This window comes from Notolepis coatsorum, assembly GCF_963971535.1.
Source record: "Notolepis coatsorum genome assembly, chromosome: 4".
NCBI lineage: Eukaryota > Metazoa > Chordata > Actinopteri > Aulopiformes > Paralepididae > Notolepis > Notolepis coatsorum.
This window is the reverse complement of record NC_140168.1, coordinates 16,756,364-16,774,386: the sequence shown is the minus strand read 5'-3', so window position 1 is coordinate 16,774,386 and position 18,023 is coordinate 16,756,364. Positions and strand designations below refer to the sequence as shown.

Below are 18,023 nucleotides of genomic sequence, written 5' to 3'. Positions count from 1 at the left end.
ATGGATTTCCCCATTCAAAACTACAACAGTGATCTGTCTCATTATATAGATTATAGAGACTGTCTCTGGATGCTAGCAATTATCTACACATGTGATGGAGGAGCGTACAGCACATTGAATGTGCAGGGCTGCACTTTAACTGAATTTCCATTAAATGGGGTTATTTTAAACAAAACATGCCATAAGACCTAGTATTGTCTTCTTATGTGTATTTCCCCAAAATATAAGTTCACTATTATAAGCAAATATTTTCAATTTGGCTAAATGTCCTAAATTCCCAAGCTTAACTTCTCATGGACAATTTCTGGAAATGTAATGTAAACAAGGTTTCTATTATTATTTTTCATCACAATGAGTTGTTGATACAAGAGCTGGCAGTATAAAACAATATGCGTGAAATTGTACTGCATTAAAGCTGTTAAAGCTTTGTTTACAAGTGAGAGGTTTATAAATATATAATAATATATATTTTGTATCTACTAGTCAACCCCTTAAAAAACAGACATATCCAAATGTACATTCTGGATTGGGGCTTTAATACGTTCAGCGTTGGCCTTAACTTGTCAGGAACAAAGATCATTGTTTTTTTGTTTACATAATAACCTAGTAGTAAAGCCTCTGTTGTGCTTTAAGTGCAATTGTTAAACTTACCATGCAAGTGTAATATTTTCTAAAATGTCTTGACATGTTTTGGTGTCTTTGACAAATCACTATTCAGTGTATTGAGCAGTAGCCTACACATTACCGTACATTAAATCACAGTGAAATATTGAGTGATTTGTCAATGTAATTTCTGTAAACATTTCTTTGAATACATTTGGACCAGCCTACATTAAAATATTAAATGTGATGTGGATGGATGTACTCGTTTAACTCTACATCATGCTAATTATGTCTACTATACACTCAGAGGGTAACAGCTTACCAAAAACCTCTTGAGTTTTTGACCCGGAAGTAATTCTAGCTTTTTATCAGTTGGAAGTATTTCTTCTGGATTATTTACCATCATCATGTTGCCAATTGTGATAAATTATTATTGCACACGTATTTAATAACATAATACTATCTAAACGAACATATGCGAGGAGTGGACATGTTATATTTACTTCAAATAAATGTCTGACATGTGCAGCAGCTTGATTTGTATTACCTGGTGGGCTGACTATCAAGCGCATTATTGAGTGCATCCCCATTTTGAATGTGCGGAGTGTCGCCAACCCGGGCTGCGCTCTACAGCGAAACACACGCACCCTTGCTCACATCAGCACGCGGAACACTGGCCATTCAATAACATGTTCCAGACGCTATCTATCCGGCCAGTTGTAACTTGCTGGGATGTACAGTAGGTGGCGGTATGCGCCTTTTTGTGATTGAGAACCGCCATTAATTCCAAAGAAGAAGAAGAAGACATTGTAAAATGGATTGTACAGTAGGTGGCGGTATGCGCCTTTTGTGGTCGCGACCCGCCATTAAACCCATTGAAGAAGAAGAAGAAGATGTTTCAGGAAGAAGTTGGCGCCTGAACCCCGCGATCTCTCTTGCTAGCTTACGAGTTAGCTATTGCTAACTATGATGATTATGAAGTATTTCTGGCAATAAGGTGTGTTTCTCTTTGTCATCCTCGCCGACACGACATTCGAAATGGACGACGTGGGTATGTATCGCCTCTGGCGCAGCTAATTAAAAACATGCATTTTCTACTGTTATGGATTGTGCTAGCGCGTTAGCTGAGATGGCTATTAGCCGAGGCGACACAGCAGGCCCGGACTAATCCCTGGAACGAGGATTGTTTCACCGATCGATGAGTTTGTCGCTATAGCTGGCCTCATAGGGGAGACGATTAGGCCGGTAGCTAAATGGTACGTTATCTCGACTCTGCTTTAACGCGATCATCCTTTATACGATGCGAAACGTCAACTAGCTTAGTTAAGTCCGCCATTTATGACGATGCGCGACCAGAACGAGTGATTCATTTCGTCCAGCAAATGTCGGTTTTTAATAATGGCAAAGTTCTCCAGGGCAGCAGGCAGAGCTCAGCTAGCTGGTGTCCACTCTCTGAGGGAGTTACCATTCCATTCAACTAACGTTTACATAATTATACTTACACGCATTTGGAGGCATTGGGTGGAATCACTATGAATTGAAAATGGGGGACCCTGATGTAAACAAGACTAAAGTCTTTCTCTGGTCTGCACCCCCTTAACAATTGTGTGTATTGAGCCGTACTGTATTGTACCCATTCTGCAATCTGTTAAATAACGTTTTCATTGATTCATTCATTGGCTAATGTGTGTGCGCCAGTCTAGTCCAGAATGAACCAGGAGTGTATCTATGACTGAGGATTGGAGCATCATTTGGGCACATTGAACAGAAAATTAGGCTATTATTATGAATCTCCCCCATCATCCCCAAGCATTATAGCAGATTATGTTCCTAATGAGATATGACTCAAAAACATCTGAAAGAGGGATTGTTAAATGCATCACTTTGGATAGGGGGGGGGGGGCCCTGATGTAAACAAGACGAACGTCTTTCTCTGGTCTGCATTCCCTTAACAATTGTATTGAGCCGTACTGTATTGTACCCATTCTGCAATCTGTTAAATAAAGTTTTCATTCATTCATTCATTCATAGCTACACACATAGTATAAAATAGGATGGTGATTGATTTCAACACAGTTGAATAATAATAGTAATACATTTTTATTTGTATCGCTTTCTCATGTACTTAAAGCACTTACAGTCAAAATATCTCTTTTTGACGAGGTCACCAACATCAACAGGTTTCTCACTTTCTCCCCCTATTTACAGCCAATTTTGTGACTTGACGGGTCGAGATCAGGGAGTCATTAATAGATTTATTCCGCCTTGGGGTCATGAATGTGCACAGCTAATTTCATGGCAATCTGGCCATTACTTCTCAAGATATCCTCTTCTCTGATTGGCTTAATGTTGTTGGCGGGGCTAGAGGAGCGGTCATGGGGTCTGATTTTCTGATCATACGACAAATTAGGAGATGTGCTCAATTGATTTGAAAATGTTGGCGATGGTGATACAAGAGGAAAGGTCATGGGGTCACAAATGAACAGTGGGACAGTTACTGGTTTTATTATATACCACTATAAATTGTAATTGACAGTTTTACTATGACATTTGATTACCAGTGTCACCCAGTATACTACTCTCCAGTATCAATGCAAACCCACAGATTCACTACATTGCATTCAGAGAGTCCTGGCTCGTAACGAAACACGCCAAGATCCGGAATGCTTCTGTTTATCTGCTCTTGACAGTCTTTCCTCTGTCCCTTCCATGTGTACACAGATACGGCTAAAAACCACAGTGAAACCACAAGTATTCCATGGAAAGTTTGGCATTTCATCCAATCACACTGCGATAATATATAACAGTGTCATAACGACAATCTGGGGGTGCATGGCCTTAAATAAAAGTGTTGGAAGTGTTTTTTCTGTCAATAATATATGCGTCATTACTGTTGAGCAACATGTCAAGCTTGCACACACAAAAAATATTCAGCAAGTAGTCTTGTTCCGTGGCATTTCAAGTGCTTTACAATGATTTGTACTGGAAAAACATACTGTTTGTTAGTTTTTATTTGAAATAAAGGTCTTACTCCTTGCACTTGATTGTCGATATTTCTGCGTTGGTGGCATCAGATTTCTGAGGTGTGAGAAATCGGGGGAACATCTCAAACCTCTTGAGTTCCCAAGTAGTATTTACAACTTGAACGCTGACAAGTGGCTCAGAAGGTAGAGAGGTCGTCTGGTAATTGGAAGGTTCCCGGTTCGATTCCCACTCCTCCCGGAAGCGTGTTGGAAGTTGCTCCTTGAGCAAGGCACTCAACCCCCTAACTGCTCCCAATGAGCAGGTTGGCACCTTGCATGGTCGCCTCCACCATCGGTGTGCGAGTGAATGTGAGGCCTACGTTGTAAAGCGCTTTTGATAAAAGTGCTATATAATATAAATGCTGTCCATTTGCTCTTTGACAAATGTCTTGTACAAGTAGTAAACTCATTGCTACCGTCTCCCCCACATGATCGCAGCGTAAGCTTAACATACTCTTGTTGTAAAGTACCTTGAACTAACCTCACGTCTCCTTGCAGAATCCACCATTCCCTTGTCTTCCCTGGGGCTCCTGGTTCCCCCACTACGGCTCATGTCAGCGGTGATGTGGGAAGTGGTACGCCAGAGGAACATAAAGCACTATGGGAAACTGGAAGAGTTTGTGTCCATGGTAACGGATGCAGTTCCAGAACTCATGAGCAAAAGGGAGGGGAGGCTACTCTCTCTAGGCCTTAGAGCTAGGGTAAGTGATTTGAAATGCAACGTCAGGGCTGGGTGATACAGAAAAGTCTGAATATCACACAACATTCAGAAGGACTTTTTTTTTAATAACTTATGTGTAACAATATCAGCTTTGGTATGGAAAATTACATTTTAGATTATTCAATAGATGCTCATCATATTGGATTGAGATTGTTGGGAGTCCACAGCAAGGAGAAACTACCACCACTACTGTAGTGGCCGCTTGTCACTCCCCAAATGTATTGACAAGTGTCACGATGCACCCATTTTATTTCCTACTCGGCTAACAAAGTTGTGGATGTTGAAATAGTTGAATGTCCATCCAAGCTGCAGCTGGTGTAGTTTGCAGGGTTTTATTGTCCAAATGAAAGATGAATGATGATGAAGGTTAACAGAACAGTTGTCAGTTGTTTGTTAGATAAGCAGTTCCAACAATGAAAGCAGGTTTGAAAGTGTGAATCCTCGGCAGGTGCATAAATTGCACTGATTAGCAAGGTCTCTTATAATAGAGGTGGTGTGCCCCCTAGTGTTCAAACATAAATACAACACCATAAATAATACAACTTCTAATGTCTGTTTTGGCTTCTACAACTACAATAGAAAATGTATAACATTTTGTAAAATTTTCAACCTGAAATGTCTCATCTGCATCTACTATAAACTAGTTAGGAGCAGTGGGCAGCCACAGTCCAGCACCCGTGGACCATATTGTAATGCCAGAGCCTTTGTCGAGGCTAGTGGCAGGAGTACGTACCTAGCATGCATTTTTCTTTTGGTCGTAGGGGGAAACACCATTTGATACGATTCACATTTATCTTCCAGACAACTCTTGAGCTGTTGCGTTCTGAACACCCCGAAGATCTCAAGGCCGTAGAGACCCACCTCGACAGAATCCGATCGTCTTGCATAGATGAGGTGAGTGATTCCCGTGGTATTGTCCGTTTGCTTTCTATGACTCTTAAAAGCACTCCCGACTGACGTCTTGTCTCGTAATGCAGACAAACGACACCGTCATCGAAGCACCTGAGGCGAACTTCATGAAGCTGGTGCAAGGCCTCATCGAGGACACAGACGGAAGGGAACATTTTCTCAAGGTAAAGTGCATTCTGTGTTTAATTGGACGCAAGGCGCCGTGTCCATAGGCAACACAGTCTCATCAGAAAACATGGATAAAGTACTAATCGACCACAGGGAAAAATGTACATAATGTATGATGTTAGAGCCATAAGTAATATATTTCCATATTGTATAAGTAATTTATTACATTTTGTATCGGAAAAAGTCCAAAAGAAACACCACGACCGGGAGTCGAATCAAATCAAATATTTGTAAAGCCCGAGATCACAAGGTAATGCCCCCATGGGCTTGACAAGTCTTCTTTAAACAAGTCGTCAAGAAGAAACATCACAATAAATCAAGAACAAAAACCACCATAAAATCCAAATATGCAACACTCCCAGACATACCCAAGCAAAGGTAATACCCCAGCAAATAGGAAAAACTCACTAAAAAACCTAGCAATAGGAAAAAAGCACCACAGGCGATGTGGAGGAGAGAAACCTTAGAAGGGCCGTTCAAAGAGGGATCACCAACTTTGATGTCTGTGATAATATAGTGTTGCTATGGATGATCGATGGGTGGAGAATAAACAGGCGAACAGTTGGTATGTATGTAGATACGTATAATAAAACATGTACATGCAGTAGCAACTGGGGTACATAAGAACATTTCGAAAGATTTAAATAGAATAGAGCTATGGTTACAGTTAAGATTAGTTCTAATGTACAATTAACAATCATGGTTAATTATGGCAAATGCTAACACGTTCTGCTTCCAATATCTTTGTAAAAATAGTGTCTTTCTTTTTACATACCTGCTTTCTCTGGACAGTTACTTAGGAGAGGAACGTTGGTCATGTTAATAGAGAATAGTCCCCCGCACACTATCTATTTTTCTGGTGGGGGAACCCTTGCGAGCACAGGGAGAACATGCAAACTGGTCCCCAAGCAGGAATTGAACCCAGGACCCTTCTTGCTGTGCGGTGACAGTGTTAACCACCAACGTTCCAATCGTACAGCCTTCATCGGGCATCAGATTCAGATGTCTGATGAAGATCGTGTGACCGAAACGTCGTGGTTATATTAAAAATGTGAAGACGGGGTGCATGACTACTCTCTGTCAACGTGACGCCGGCTTCCAATATTTTAAAAGCAAAAACACGGTTTCTGAGTGCTTTTTTAATCTACTTAACACTTTGAGTGCCACGCCGGGTTTTCCTTTTTACCCCCTTGATGCCACCACCATCCACTCCCAATGTTAACGTTAATATAATAATATATTATATATATAATATGTTTTAAATTATGGCTATGTGTCTAATCTGCCCGTCGCTTATCAAAGACTCATTTTCCAGTCAACATTGGCAAGGCAGATTGTATTTTTATCGCTTCATTTCCGTTTGATAGCATTTTGAAAATCACCCGTTTTCCGGGGGAAAACAACACATTCTATGATAATCGCCTTTTACTGGAATATTCCAGAACGTTGTCATTTGTCGGCCTATTTATGAATCGTTTTCAAATAAACGCTAGATGATCGATAGTATGTGTGTGCACGCACGCTCGTGCCGTGCGCTGATAACCGCTGCTATATCACATATAGTGGAAACGCTTATATCTCCGTGAAAACGAGTCTGATTATCCTAACACTGATAACATAGCTTTCTTACCTGAGGTCAGATGGTATCCAAATGGTTTATTCCAATTTCCGATCGCCATTTGAAAAAATCGATAAATGTATTGATCAACCGTGTATACAGTAGAACACATGATCCGCGCGGCTCAGAGGCTCCAGAATGAACTCTGGTAGACCCCGGCTGCATCAGTGAGAAGTAAAATGTGGAGTCAGAAATCCGTTCTCCCATTCACTTTCATTGAGTCCATTCCAAAAGGGTGATTTACCATCTGGGAGACGATAGGGGGCGCTTTTTTCAGATCTGAGCGCCGGCGGTCCCTGGATCTCCAACGGTAGGCTCGCGTGATGCAATATGATTTCAGATCGCTAATAATAAAAAAAGAGAGAGAATAGCCGTGACGTGGCACTCAACGGTTGGGGCGTAAACCCGAATATTCTCGGGCGTGGCACTCAAAGTGTTAAAGGACTCCCAGTTTGTGACAAATCAGATGGGCTTCTTAAAATCCCCTTAAGTATGTTATTCACATTTGTCCAGATGATCCATTTCACACGGGTGTTTTTCCGCTTATTAGGTCATCAAGCCTGAATAATAATGTCAGAATGTGCTCTAGGGTCTAACGGTTTCTCTTATCTCTCAGAATGTGTTCCCTGTGGAGTACGGCCCTGATTTTGACACGGCACTGGAGACTCTGGTCTGTGAGTTCTTCACTCGGCTGGAGGAACTGCTGCCTGTGCCAGACTTCAAACAGGTACAGAGACACCGTCCTATAAGACCAATGATAATAATTAGGGATGCACCGATCCGACCTTTTCAGTCCCGATACCGATACCTGGGCTTTGGGCCGATACAGAGTACCGATCCGATACCCATTGTTCAATTAATAAACTGTATGCCTCACTGTGTGTAAGAGACTGGGATCATTATTTTGTGCAAGGCAACATCAGGCATGACTTAAAACATTACTTTCCTAACTTAGTGAAACAAAATGTAACAAATTAACTAGGGATGTCCAATATTATCGGCCTACCGATATTATCGGCCGATATTGGCATTAAAATGTGATATCGGAAATTATTGGTATCGGTTTAAAAAAAATAATAATAATTTGATTTACCCAGGCAAGCAAGTAAGAACACATTCTGATTTTTTTATTGTCAAAAGTATGCATAATGTTGTGTTAATTCCACGACGAGAGATATGTAATGTTAATTACCTGAAATTATTCCGTTTTTTGGGTGGGTCACCCTGTATATATCGGTTGATATCGGTATCGGAAATGAAGAGTTGGACAATATCGGTGTATCGGTAAAAAAGCCAATATCGAGCATCCCTAAAATTAACACATAGATATAAATGTACTGAATTGTGGCCGCCCAAGTGGCGAACCATGTAACGCGCTGCGTCGCGAAGCGGCCGACCCGGGTTCGATTCTCGGACCCGGCGTCCTTTGCCGAATGTCTCCCCCCGCTCTGTCTCCCGTTCTTCCTCTCTCTCTCTCTCTCTCTGTCTCTGTCTCTGTCTCTCTCTGTCTCTCTCCGTCTCTCTCTCTGTCTCTCTCTGTAAAAAGCAATAAATGCAACAAAAAAAATCGTAATTTTTTTTTACTGAATTGTTATTTATAATTGTATTTTTTTTTTTTTTTGATCCACTTTTTCTCCCATTTTTCTATATTTTCTCCCATCCCAATTTCGTATCATCCAATTCAACCCTCCCCTGTCACGAACGCTGTTTCTTGCCTCCCACAAGCCGGCTGCAATGTGGACTAAGTCATACATAGCACAAGTCCCCTCCGGTACTTGAGGTAACAGCAGTCGCATCTTTTCACCTGCGCAGCTCGATCTCTCAGTGTCGAGGAGTAACGCGTGGGAGGCTCACGCTGCCCCCGACACTTCCTGATTCTACTGCGCAGGCGCACCAACCGACTTGTAGGAGTCGCTTGTTCACAACGTTCGATCCCCACCCTTCAGTTTTCCCTCCCCGTAATACGGCCAATGTGTATTACTGCGGACGACCAGCTAAACTGAAAACAATGTGGAGAGCTGGATTCGAACACGCGAATCCTAGCGTCTCCACACTGGTGGCGAGTGCCTTGCCCACTACACCACCTAGCCGCCCCATATAATTGTATTTATTATTATATTATATATATATATATATATATATATATATATATATATATATATATAAAAAAATATCCGATATTACATTTTTTTTAACCGATACCCGATCCAGCTATTTTAGTCATATCGGGGCTGATATCAATATCGGATCAGTGCATCCCTAATAATACTAATTCAGCTAAATTGGAACAGTTTGAAATGATAACACTTTGTCCCCTCTCCCTTGGTGTTTAGACTGCGTCGTGGATCAGCGCCGCGCCCTCTGTCCTGGAGGAATACATGCAGTGTGTCACAAACGGAGAAGACCTCAAATTTCTTCTCCAGAGCAAACAGTTCCATGGGAAATTGGCCAAGAATGCTGTTGGTAAGGCACTCGAATTTGTATTTCGGTATTGGTCTGAATATAAGACCACCCTGATTATAAGATGACCCCTCTTTTTCATGACAGATTTTATTAAAAAAAAAAAAAAAAATGAGGACCAAAATAATTATGATAATAAAACACATTGTTTTATTCAATGTAGGCTGTTGTTTTTATCATCTTTATCATTTTTTATTCATAAAATTATATATGTAACTTTTATTTTGTTGATTATTTTATTGATTAGTCTATTAATCTAAACAATTAATTTACCGGAAAAAACAACAATTGATTATATTTGCAATTGAATATTTCAAAAGGTTTTACTAGTATCCTCAGGTCACATGGGTAGTTGCCTCTTCGCACCACCTACTGAATACCCAGAGTAGATGAGCCATGAAGTTTATTTATGTCTATAAATGCTGTGTAGTGTGGATGCCTACTGTACATGAGTAGGGTGAGTAACCTACACTCATTATAGCTACTTTATTATCTTGAAATAATATAACACCCGCCCATTACTGCCCCTTTGTTTATCATTACATACATTAGTATATCTCCATGAATTATTATATGTATTGTGTGTTATCTCTCCACTCCATGCTATGGTAGTGCTTGTGCCAGTACAGGAGATACGATTATGATGTATTTTTTATATATAGGCTATATACATATTTAAATCAATATCTTCCTTTTGAATAAAATTGTTGTTGTCACTGAGCTCTCCAATGGCGGAAGTAAAAAATTAATACGCGCTTGCCGATTGGTGCTAAGAACAGCAGGGCGGGTGCAAGCAGTGTGACGTAATTGGAAGACTCGACTGTCAATCAAAATGATTCTGTTTGCCGTCTGAATGAATGAAAACGTTATTAACAGATTGCAGCATGGGTACAATACAGTACAGCTCAATACAACAACAGTGGACTGGAGGATGCAGACCAGAGAAAGACTTTCGTCTTGTTTACATCAGGGTCCCCCATTTTCAATTCATCATATTTCATATCTAAATCATATAATATCTCATTGCTAAATATATGCAATATATAATCTAATAATCCAATAATCTAAATCTAATATATAATATAAAAATGCTAAATGCATGGGTATTTTATTTTGTCTTTAATGTTAGCTTGCAAACTCAAATACTGTCTTGGTAAGCCTCATAATGAATTGTTTGGGGAAAAAAAGAAAAACATCGTGATGCGTATCGTGTATCGCCGAAAGGTCAGAAAATATTGTGATATCATATTTAGGCCATATCGTCGCCCAGCCCTAATATATGGTATGGATTACTTACTCTTATAACTTATTACTATCTGTGGTAGCTCTAGTCTCCACCTACACAAATAGTTTTTGTGCTGTCCATTGAGCGGCCGACGTTTAGCTTTTAGCTCCGCAGGAAGACTAAACGACTGGAGGCATAATGATTTTACTGCAACGGATGTTATAATAAAAGCCTTTCCATACATCTGTCTGATTGAAAACTTTATTAACAGACCGCAGAATGGGCACAACTGAGTCAGCACGGGCTGAGATATGATTGAACGACTAATGCTTGCTATATCTAGGTCGACCTCGGACGTTGCTATGTAAATACGCTGATGTTATTGAACATGTAACTATATAACGTTAATGCCACAAAACGAATGCCTTTGTTATCATAAGTAGTAACTTTGATGCAGTAGTGTGTGTTCAAAAGTTTCAACGTGTGGACCAGATTGACGCGACACAATCCTCTTGGGCAAAACATCACGATATCCACGATACGTTTAAAAAGTGTATCGTTAATGAACTGTACCCGATATTTATATAATATCGTCATATCGCCCAGCCCTACCATATATATCCTAATAGTTACCTTATTACCATACTTGGCTGAAAATAAACTTTGCTGCCTGTTGTGAATGTGTTTTTCCCTGTATTTTTGCAGTTGAGCAGAAATTAGCAGTTGAGTAGGCTATGTGCTGTGTTTTTATGTGTTCCATCGAGGACCACCTTGGAAATAAGTGTTTTAATGAATGCTTTTAGGTGATATCCTCAGGAATACAAATTGGTCAAGATAATTTGTTTTTATGATGTGTTTTTAATTTCCAAATACAAATCTAATCAAATAAAAAAAACAGTTTTTGCAGTTGAGCTACAGGTGTTGTATATTATACAGCCTTTTCATGCATCTTTATCAAGGGAACCCTTATCCTAATGATTCTTTAAATAATATTATGATGATACGATATGGACCTAGTAGTTGGGTCATCTGTGGCACTTAGTTTCTCAATGGATTTGTCATCTAGGAGGGGTAATAAACTAATTTAGCTGGGGTGTATTTAAAAAAAAAAATTGTGAGAGTCCAAAATGGCTGCCATGGAAATGAACTTTTTAATGGTTTGACCTACAATGATGCACAATACATGGTACCAGCCCCCTCTCAGTCATGTACCAGCCCCCTCTCAGTCATGTACCAGCCAGCCCCCTCTGTCATGTACCAGCCCCCTCTCAGTTATGTACCAGCCCCCTCTCAGTCATGTACACCAGCCCCCTCTCAGTCCTGTATACCAGCCCCCTCTCAGTCATGTACCAGCCCCCTCTCAGTCATGTGTACCAGCCCCCTGTCAGTCATCTACCAGCCCCCTCTGCCATGTACCACAGCCCCCTCAGTCATGTACCACAGCCCCATCTCAGTCATGTACCAACTCTCAGTCATGTACCAGCCCCCCTCTCAGTCATGTACCAGCCCCCTCTCAGTCATGTACCACAACCCCCTCTCAGTACCACAGCCCCCTCTCAGTCATGTACCACAGCCCCCTCTCAGTCATGTACCACAGCCCCATCTCAGTCATGTACCAGCCCCCTCTCAGTCATGTACCAGCCCCCTCTCAGTCATGTACCAGCCCCCCTCTCAGTCATGTACCAGCCCCCTCTCATAGCGCTTTTAAACCGCCCGGCTCCGGTTCAAGCTCCAGCTCCGTTCTGAACCCTCTGAACCTTGGTGCTCTCTGGCGAACCACCCCACGTGTAGTGTACACCCATTTAAGCAGAACCAACATTCCACCGTCTCCGTCATCAACGGGGGCGTTACTCAGGTAAAAATAATGTGTGGAGAGCGAGCCTCAACACGCGAGCGCACACAATAGAATACACACACACACACGCTGTATACGTTTCAAATGAATCGTTCCAGCAAAGTAGGCTTCTATTATTCGAATGACTTGTTTTAATGGGTATCATATAGTAGTAAGTCCTACTGTAGAACATGACATATTAGCATGACATCTGATTTATTAATGCCAATAATGGTGTAAAGTGTAAATGATGGATTAGTCAGTAGTAATTCATGACGGCCCGTTTAGCTCAACTGGTTAGTGCGCTGCCTGTGGAGCGTATGGTGCCAGGGTCAAATCTTGGTTGCTTTTTCTTTTCTTTTTTGTAACGTTAATAAATGTATCCACTCTGGTGTCCCAAAAAGGACAATAACACTACCTTATGCATACGGCACCTTATGTGAATACTGTGATACTGTGAATACTGTATATTTCAGTTAGATAGTAAATTATATTGATTTATTTGTTTACACTGCTTGTGTAGTTTTTACTACCTGTACCCCCCCATCCCCCATGCTGCTATGATGCCTGAATTTCCCCAAGGGGATCAATAAAGGAATATCTTATCTTATCAACCAGAGTGGATAAATTTATTAACGTTACAAAAAAATAAAAAAAGTAACCAAGATTTGAACCTGGCACCATACACTCCACAGGCAGCGCACTAACCAGCTGAGCTAAACGGGCCGTCATGAATTACTACTGACTAATCCATCATTTACACTTTTCAAGTGCCAATTGCGGTTGTCGCCCATTGTTGGCATTAATAAATCGGATGTCATGCTAATATGTCATGTCACTGTACAGTAGGACTTACTACTATATGATACACATTAAAACAAGTCATTCGAATAATAGAAGCCTACTTTGCTGGAACGATTCATTTCAAACGTATACAGCGTGTGTGTGCGTGTATTCTTTTGTGTGTGTGCGCTCGCGCGCTGACTCGCTACTACTCGTCTTCACAGCCTGGAATATAACACGGCCACTGATGATGTCACGGTTTGCGAGGAAAAACCAACTATTTTCCGGTGCCAGCTGAGCACCGATTTGTCACGTTCTGAACCAATTAATCCCGGTCTGAACGCGCCGGCCGGTGCAAGATTACGTTCGGGAACCGGCTCCAGCACGGAGCCTGGCCGGTGTAAAAGGGATATCAGTCCTGTATACCAGCCCCCTCTCAGTCATGTACCAGCCCCCTCTCAGTCATGTACCAGCCCCCTCTCAGTCATGTACCAGCCCCCTCTCAGTCATGTACCAGCCCCCCTCTCAGTCATGTACCAGCCCCCCTCTCAGTCATGTACCAGCCAGCCCCCTCTCAGTCATGTACCACACGACTGGCGGGGGGAGGTGCTTAGTGCCAGATGTGATTGGGCCAGCCCAGTGTCAGTCAGTACCAATGGGCCGCTCTCCCAGCATAGTAGTGGGCCGGTCATTGACCAAACATTAAAAAAAAAATCTTAAACATTTTTTTTAATCAAATCATAACTGCCCAAATATGCGTCGGCCCACCGGGCAAATGCCCCGTATGCCAGATGGCCAGTCCAGGCCTGCTCCTGTGTCTGTGATCTATTTAGCTTAGCTTAGTTAGCGTTAGCAGCTAATTTTGGTTAAGGTTTTTGCCGTGACGCAAGGTGCGTTAGAAGTGTAGATCAATGTCCCCTAGTTGGTAATCTGACAGCACACGGGGGCCAGGGTGAGACCTCCACACTGGTTTGATTCTGGTTTGACAGGCAGCCTCACCCTGTCCTCCCCTCCGTCTAGCTACGCTCGGAGCTAGTGACGGCTGTGGCCAGAAAGATGTAGGGGGGACTGTGCACCTTGGCCAGAAGAGAGAGCAATTTATTGGTTGATCAAGTTGTCTTGACTCTGATGCAGTGAAGAACCTTTCATTGACATTCTCCCTTACTGATCTTCTCCCCACAGCTCCGTTCCTGTCAGAGGATCTCCTCGTTTCCTCCTTGTCTCTCCCTCAGTCGCTGGAAGTGGCCATCGCTTCCCATCCCAGCGTGTGCGACGACGAGACCGACGACGTCCCTCAGATCGTCATCTTCGACGACGAGCTGTCGGCGAACTCTCAAGTTCCGTCCACCTCCAACGACTTTCCCGAATCCCCCAAAGCGAACGTCGCCACGTCGCCTCGAAGGAGGCACCAACCGGGCATGCACAAATGCCCGGAGTGCGACAAGTGCTTCAAACACCACTCTGTCCTCATTGAGCACCAGAGGGTCCACACGGGCCTGCAGCCTTACAATTGCTCCGAGTGCGGCAGGGCCTTCAGAACGGCCACTTTACTGGCGGGTCACCGGCTGCGCAAATGCAAGAACGCCGCCTATCTGTGCATCAAATGCGGGAACAGTTTTCCGACGTCGCTGGAGAAATTCCGACACCAGTGCCCGAAGCGGGGCCGAAGCTACGACTGCGCCTACTGCGGAAAGAGCTTCCAAAAGACAAGCAACCTGAAGGAACACTTGCTGACGCACGTCCAAAACCGCCTGTTCAAGTGCAGCCACTGCGGGGACGGCTTTCCGGGAATCGGTGAGTTGAAGTACCACCAGCAGATCGATCACGATAAACCGTACCAGTGCAAGCGATGTGGCAAGAGCTTCATCTCCACTAAATGTCTGGCCAAACACGAACAGCGCCACGAGCTGGCGGGGGAAATAGAGACCAAATTAATGACAGGAATTAAGCATAAGAAAAGCGCTACAGCCCATCGGACTTCCTCCGCATCCGGGTCGTCCAGGATGACCACCATTAAAGCCTATCCGCGCGGACGCGTCACCCATAACTGTCCGCAGTGCGCCAGGAGCTTTAAGTATCGCTTTGAATTCCTCGAACACCAGAGATTTCACACGGCGGTGAAGCCTTACAAATGTTCCCAGTGCGGGAAGGCCTTTCGAACGGAGGCTCACCTGTCTGGCCACAGGAAAAGAAAGTGCAAGAACGCCTCGCATATATGCACCAAGTGTGGATGCCAGTTCAGAAACCTAGGCGAACGGGTCCGACACCAGTGCGTGCAGCTGCTGACCAAGTACGAGTGTTCGCATTGCGGCAAGGCCTTCAAGATGGCCCACATGCTGAGGAACCACCAGATGAGCGAACACCAGCTCCCGTACAGCCTCAACCACCGCTTCAGGTGCCGATACTGTGATGAAACGTTCCCGGGCATCAGTGAGCTGAAGTACCACCAGAGGGTCGACCACGAGAAGCCCTACCAGTGCCAGGAGTGCGGCAAGAGCTTTCTCTCCGAGAAGTGCCTGTCGAACCACGAGCTCCGGCACAACGACGACCGGCCGGAGGACTGCATCGTCTGCGGCCGTGGCTTCCGGAACCGGTACGACCTGAAGCAGCACATGCGCACGCACACGGGAGAGCGTCCGTACCAGTGCACCCACTGCGCGCAGTGCTTCTCGACCGCGGGGGGACTCAGGAGTCACACGAGGGTGCACACGGGAGAGAAGCCGCACGCCTGCCCCGACTGCGGCAAGGCCTTCTCGCAGATGGGCGCGATGCGCACCCACAGGCTCACCCACACGGGAGAGAGGCCCTTCAAGTGTGCGCTGTGCGACAAGGGGTTCACCATGGCGCACAAGGTGACGGTTCACATGCGCGTGCACACCGGGGAGCGGCCTTACATCTGCTCCCAGTGTGGGAAGGGGTTCTCGGACGGAAGTGTGCTGAAGCAGCATATGATGAACCACTCGGGGGTGAGACCATACCATTGTCAGATCTGCCCCAAGACTTACACCTGTCTCAATCACCTGAGAAGGCACTTGAAAAGTCACTCTTAGTGTGACCGTGTATTGACTCCAAATCCGAATGGGAACTCACGTGGGACCTTTTTAAAACAATATACAAATGGTTATGGTTATGGAACCACCTGAAGAATATACTGTGTGTGGGGCTTGGTTGGAGGATGGACGGAGAAATTGACTTTGACCATATCAAAATAAACATTGTATGAAGGGGTACAGAATGGGGATATGGCTACTATTCAAGGTTATTTTAGTTTTTTTCTCTTCGCTGTTGAAATAAATGTAATTTTTGTAGGAGTAAATTTATCCTCACCATTGCCACAAGCAAGTGCTCCACCCCCACCCCCCTCTATCCCTCACATCCCCAGTAGACACTAGATCTTGACCTCTTTTTGCTTACAACTCTTTGATATGTGTGAATTACATGGATATTATGCTTTGAAAGCTCTAATGATGAGGTTGGTATATTTTTGGAAAGGCTACAAAATATGGTAGAAAAGAGATTTTGTAAATATGCAGAAATAGGAATTTCTGCGAGAAGAAGCTGGAACTAGTGATTCGCTGCACGGTATCTTCAACCCTGTGGGTGTTTTTCTACCCCATCTATGGTTCTCAAGCTTTGTGGCTTTCAAAATAAATGCATAACTTTTGTCAACTCATTTTTAGTAATTTTTCCCCCCCAACAATGCATATTGACTGAATGTAGCGATGCACAGATATTTATTTATTGTGGCCGATACCGATATCGACATCTAATGGTTCCCCATCCATATTGGCCGTCTGATACCAATTCCGGTTACAATTGTAAGAATTTCAGTACAAACAAGGTTAAGCTATTCAGACGTGTCTTCATTCAGTGCAACTGCAGGTTACAGACTGAAACCAGGTCAAGCTATTTAGATGTGCGTCTTCAGATAATGAAGTGCTCTCAGTGGAGAGAGTTACCATATCTCCCATAACAAGTAAAGGACACAACCATGTAAATTAAAGCTGAAATTTACTCAAATATATTTGTTTAAACAAAAGTCCTTGTTTGTGTTTTTCTGATGTATTCTTGGAGTAAGCCGTACTCTCCCAGTACAAAGGGCACAACACTTGTCAATTCTGATATTGGCCGAATATCTGCTGTAAAAATAGAATCGGGCCGATACCATGTGTGCCTTTTTTATATATCGACTCGTCCCCGTAATTGAATGCGTGTTCATGTGGGAAGGCTGGAAGGCAATTTAATAACTACCTGTCTTTTGAATCTAGACAATATGGTATTGTCTAACTCTTGTGAAGAAAAGTTTCACTAGGTGGCAGCAGGCGGCCGTTATTCGACATCTGCCCTTTTATTTTCTCACATAACTTGACAACAAGGGCAGGGAGTGGTGGGCAACGATTGTCCGGGTGGGGGGAAGCAAGTTGTGATTGGAGGATCAAGGAAAGAGGGCGGGGGTTGAGATATTAGTTATGTTGTTTTGTATGCGGTTTTAAGGCGGTTCCTAATTAGTTGCTACTGTGGTGACAGTTAAGTCTTCCTGGCATCCTCGCATGGAAACGGTGCAAATCAAATGCAAGAGAACAAGTACAATCCCATGCCATCATTCATCAGTGTCTCTTAAGTATTCTTCCCCAGCCTTGTGGGAACCGCGTTGATCCTAATAAATCCCTGTGACAAAC

General features: G+C 43.3%; 1 protein-coding gene across 1 annotated transcript; it reads left to right on the top strand.

Annotated features, from left to right (window-relative positions):
- The first annotated feature begins 1,516 nt into the window (after positions 1 to 1,516).
- On the top strand, positions 1,517 to 17,342 carry LOC311227869 (uncharacterized protein). Its single transcript, XM_084313714.1, has 7 exons — positions 1,517 to 1,654; positions 4,125 to 4,327; positions 5,149 to 5,241; positions 5,325 to 5,420; positions 7,659 to 7,769; positions 9,376 to 9,505; positions 14,527 to 17,342. Exons 1-7 carry the CDS (start codon positions 1,642 to 1,644, stop codon positions 16,392 to 16,394), a joined length of 2,514 nt encoding a protein of 837 aa, XP_084169840.1. The 5' UTR covers positions 1,517 to 1,641; the 3' UTR covers positions 16,395 to 17,342.
- The last annotated feature ends 681 nt before the right edge of the window (positions 17,343 to 18,023 follow it).

Coding starts and splice junctions, on each gene's coding strand:
- LOC311227869 (XM_084313714.1), top strand. Junction 4,328..5,148: donor CTCTAGGCCTTAGAGCTAGG/GTAAGTGATTTG, acceptor TTTATCTTCCAG/ACAACTCTTGAGCTGTTGCG. Junction 7,770..9,375: donor CTGTGCCAGACTTCAAACAG/GTACAGAGACAC, acceptor CTTGGTGTTTAG/ACTGCGTCGTGGATCAGCGC.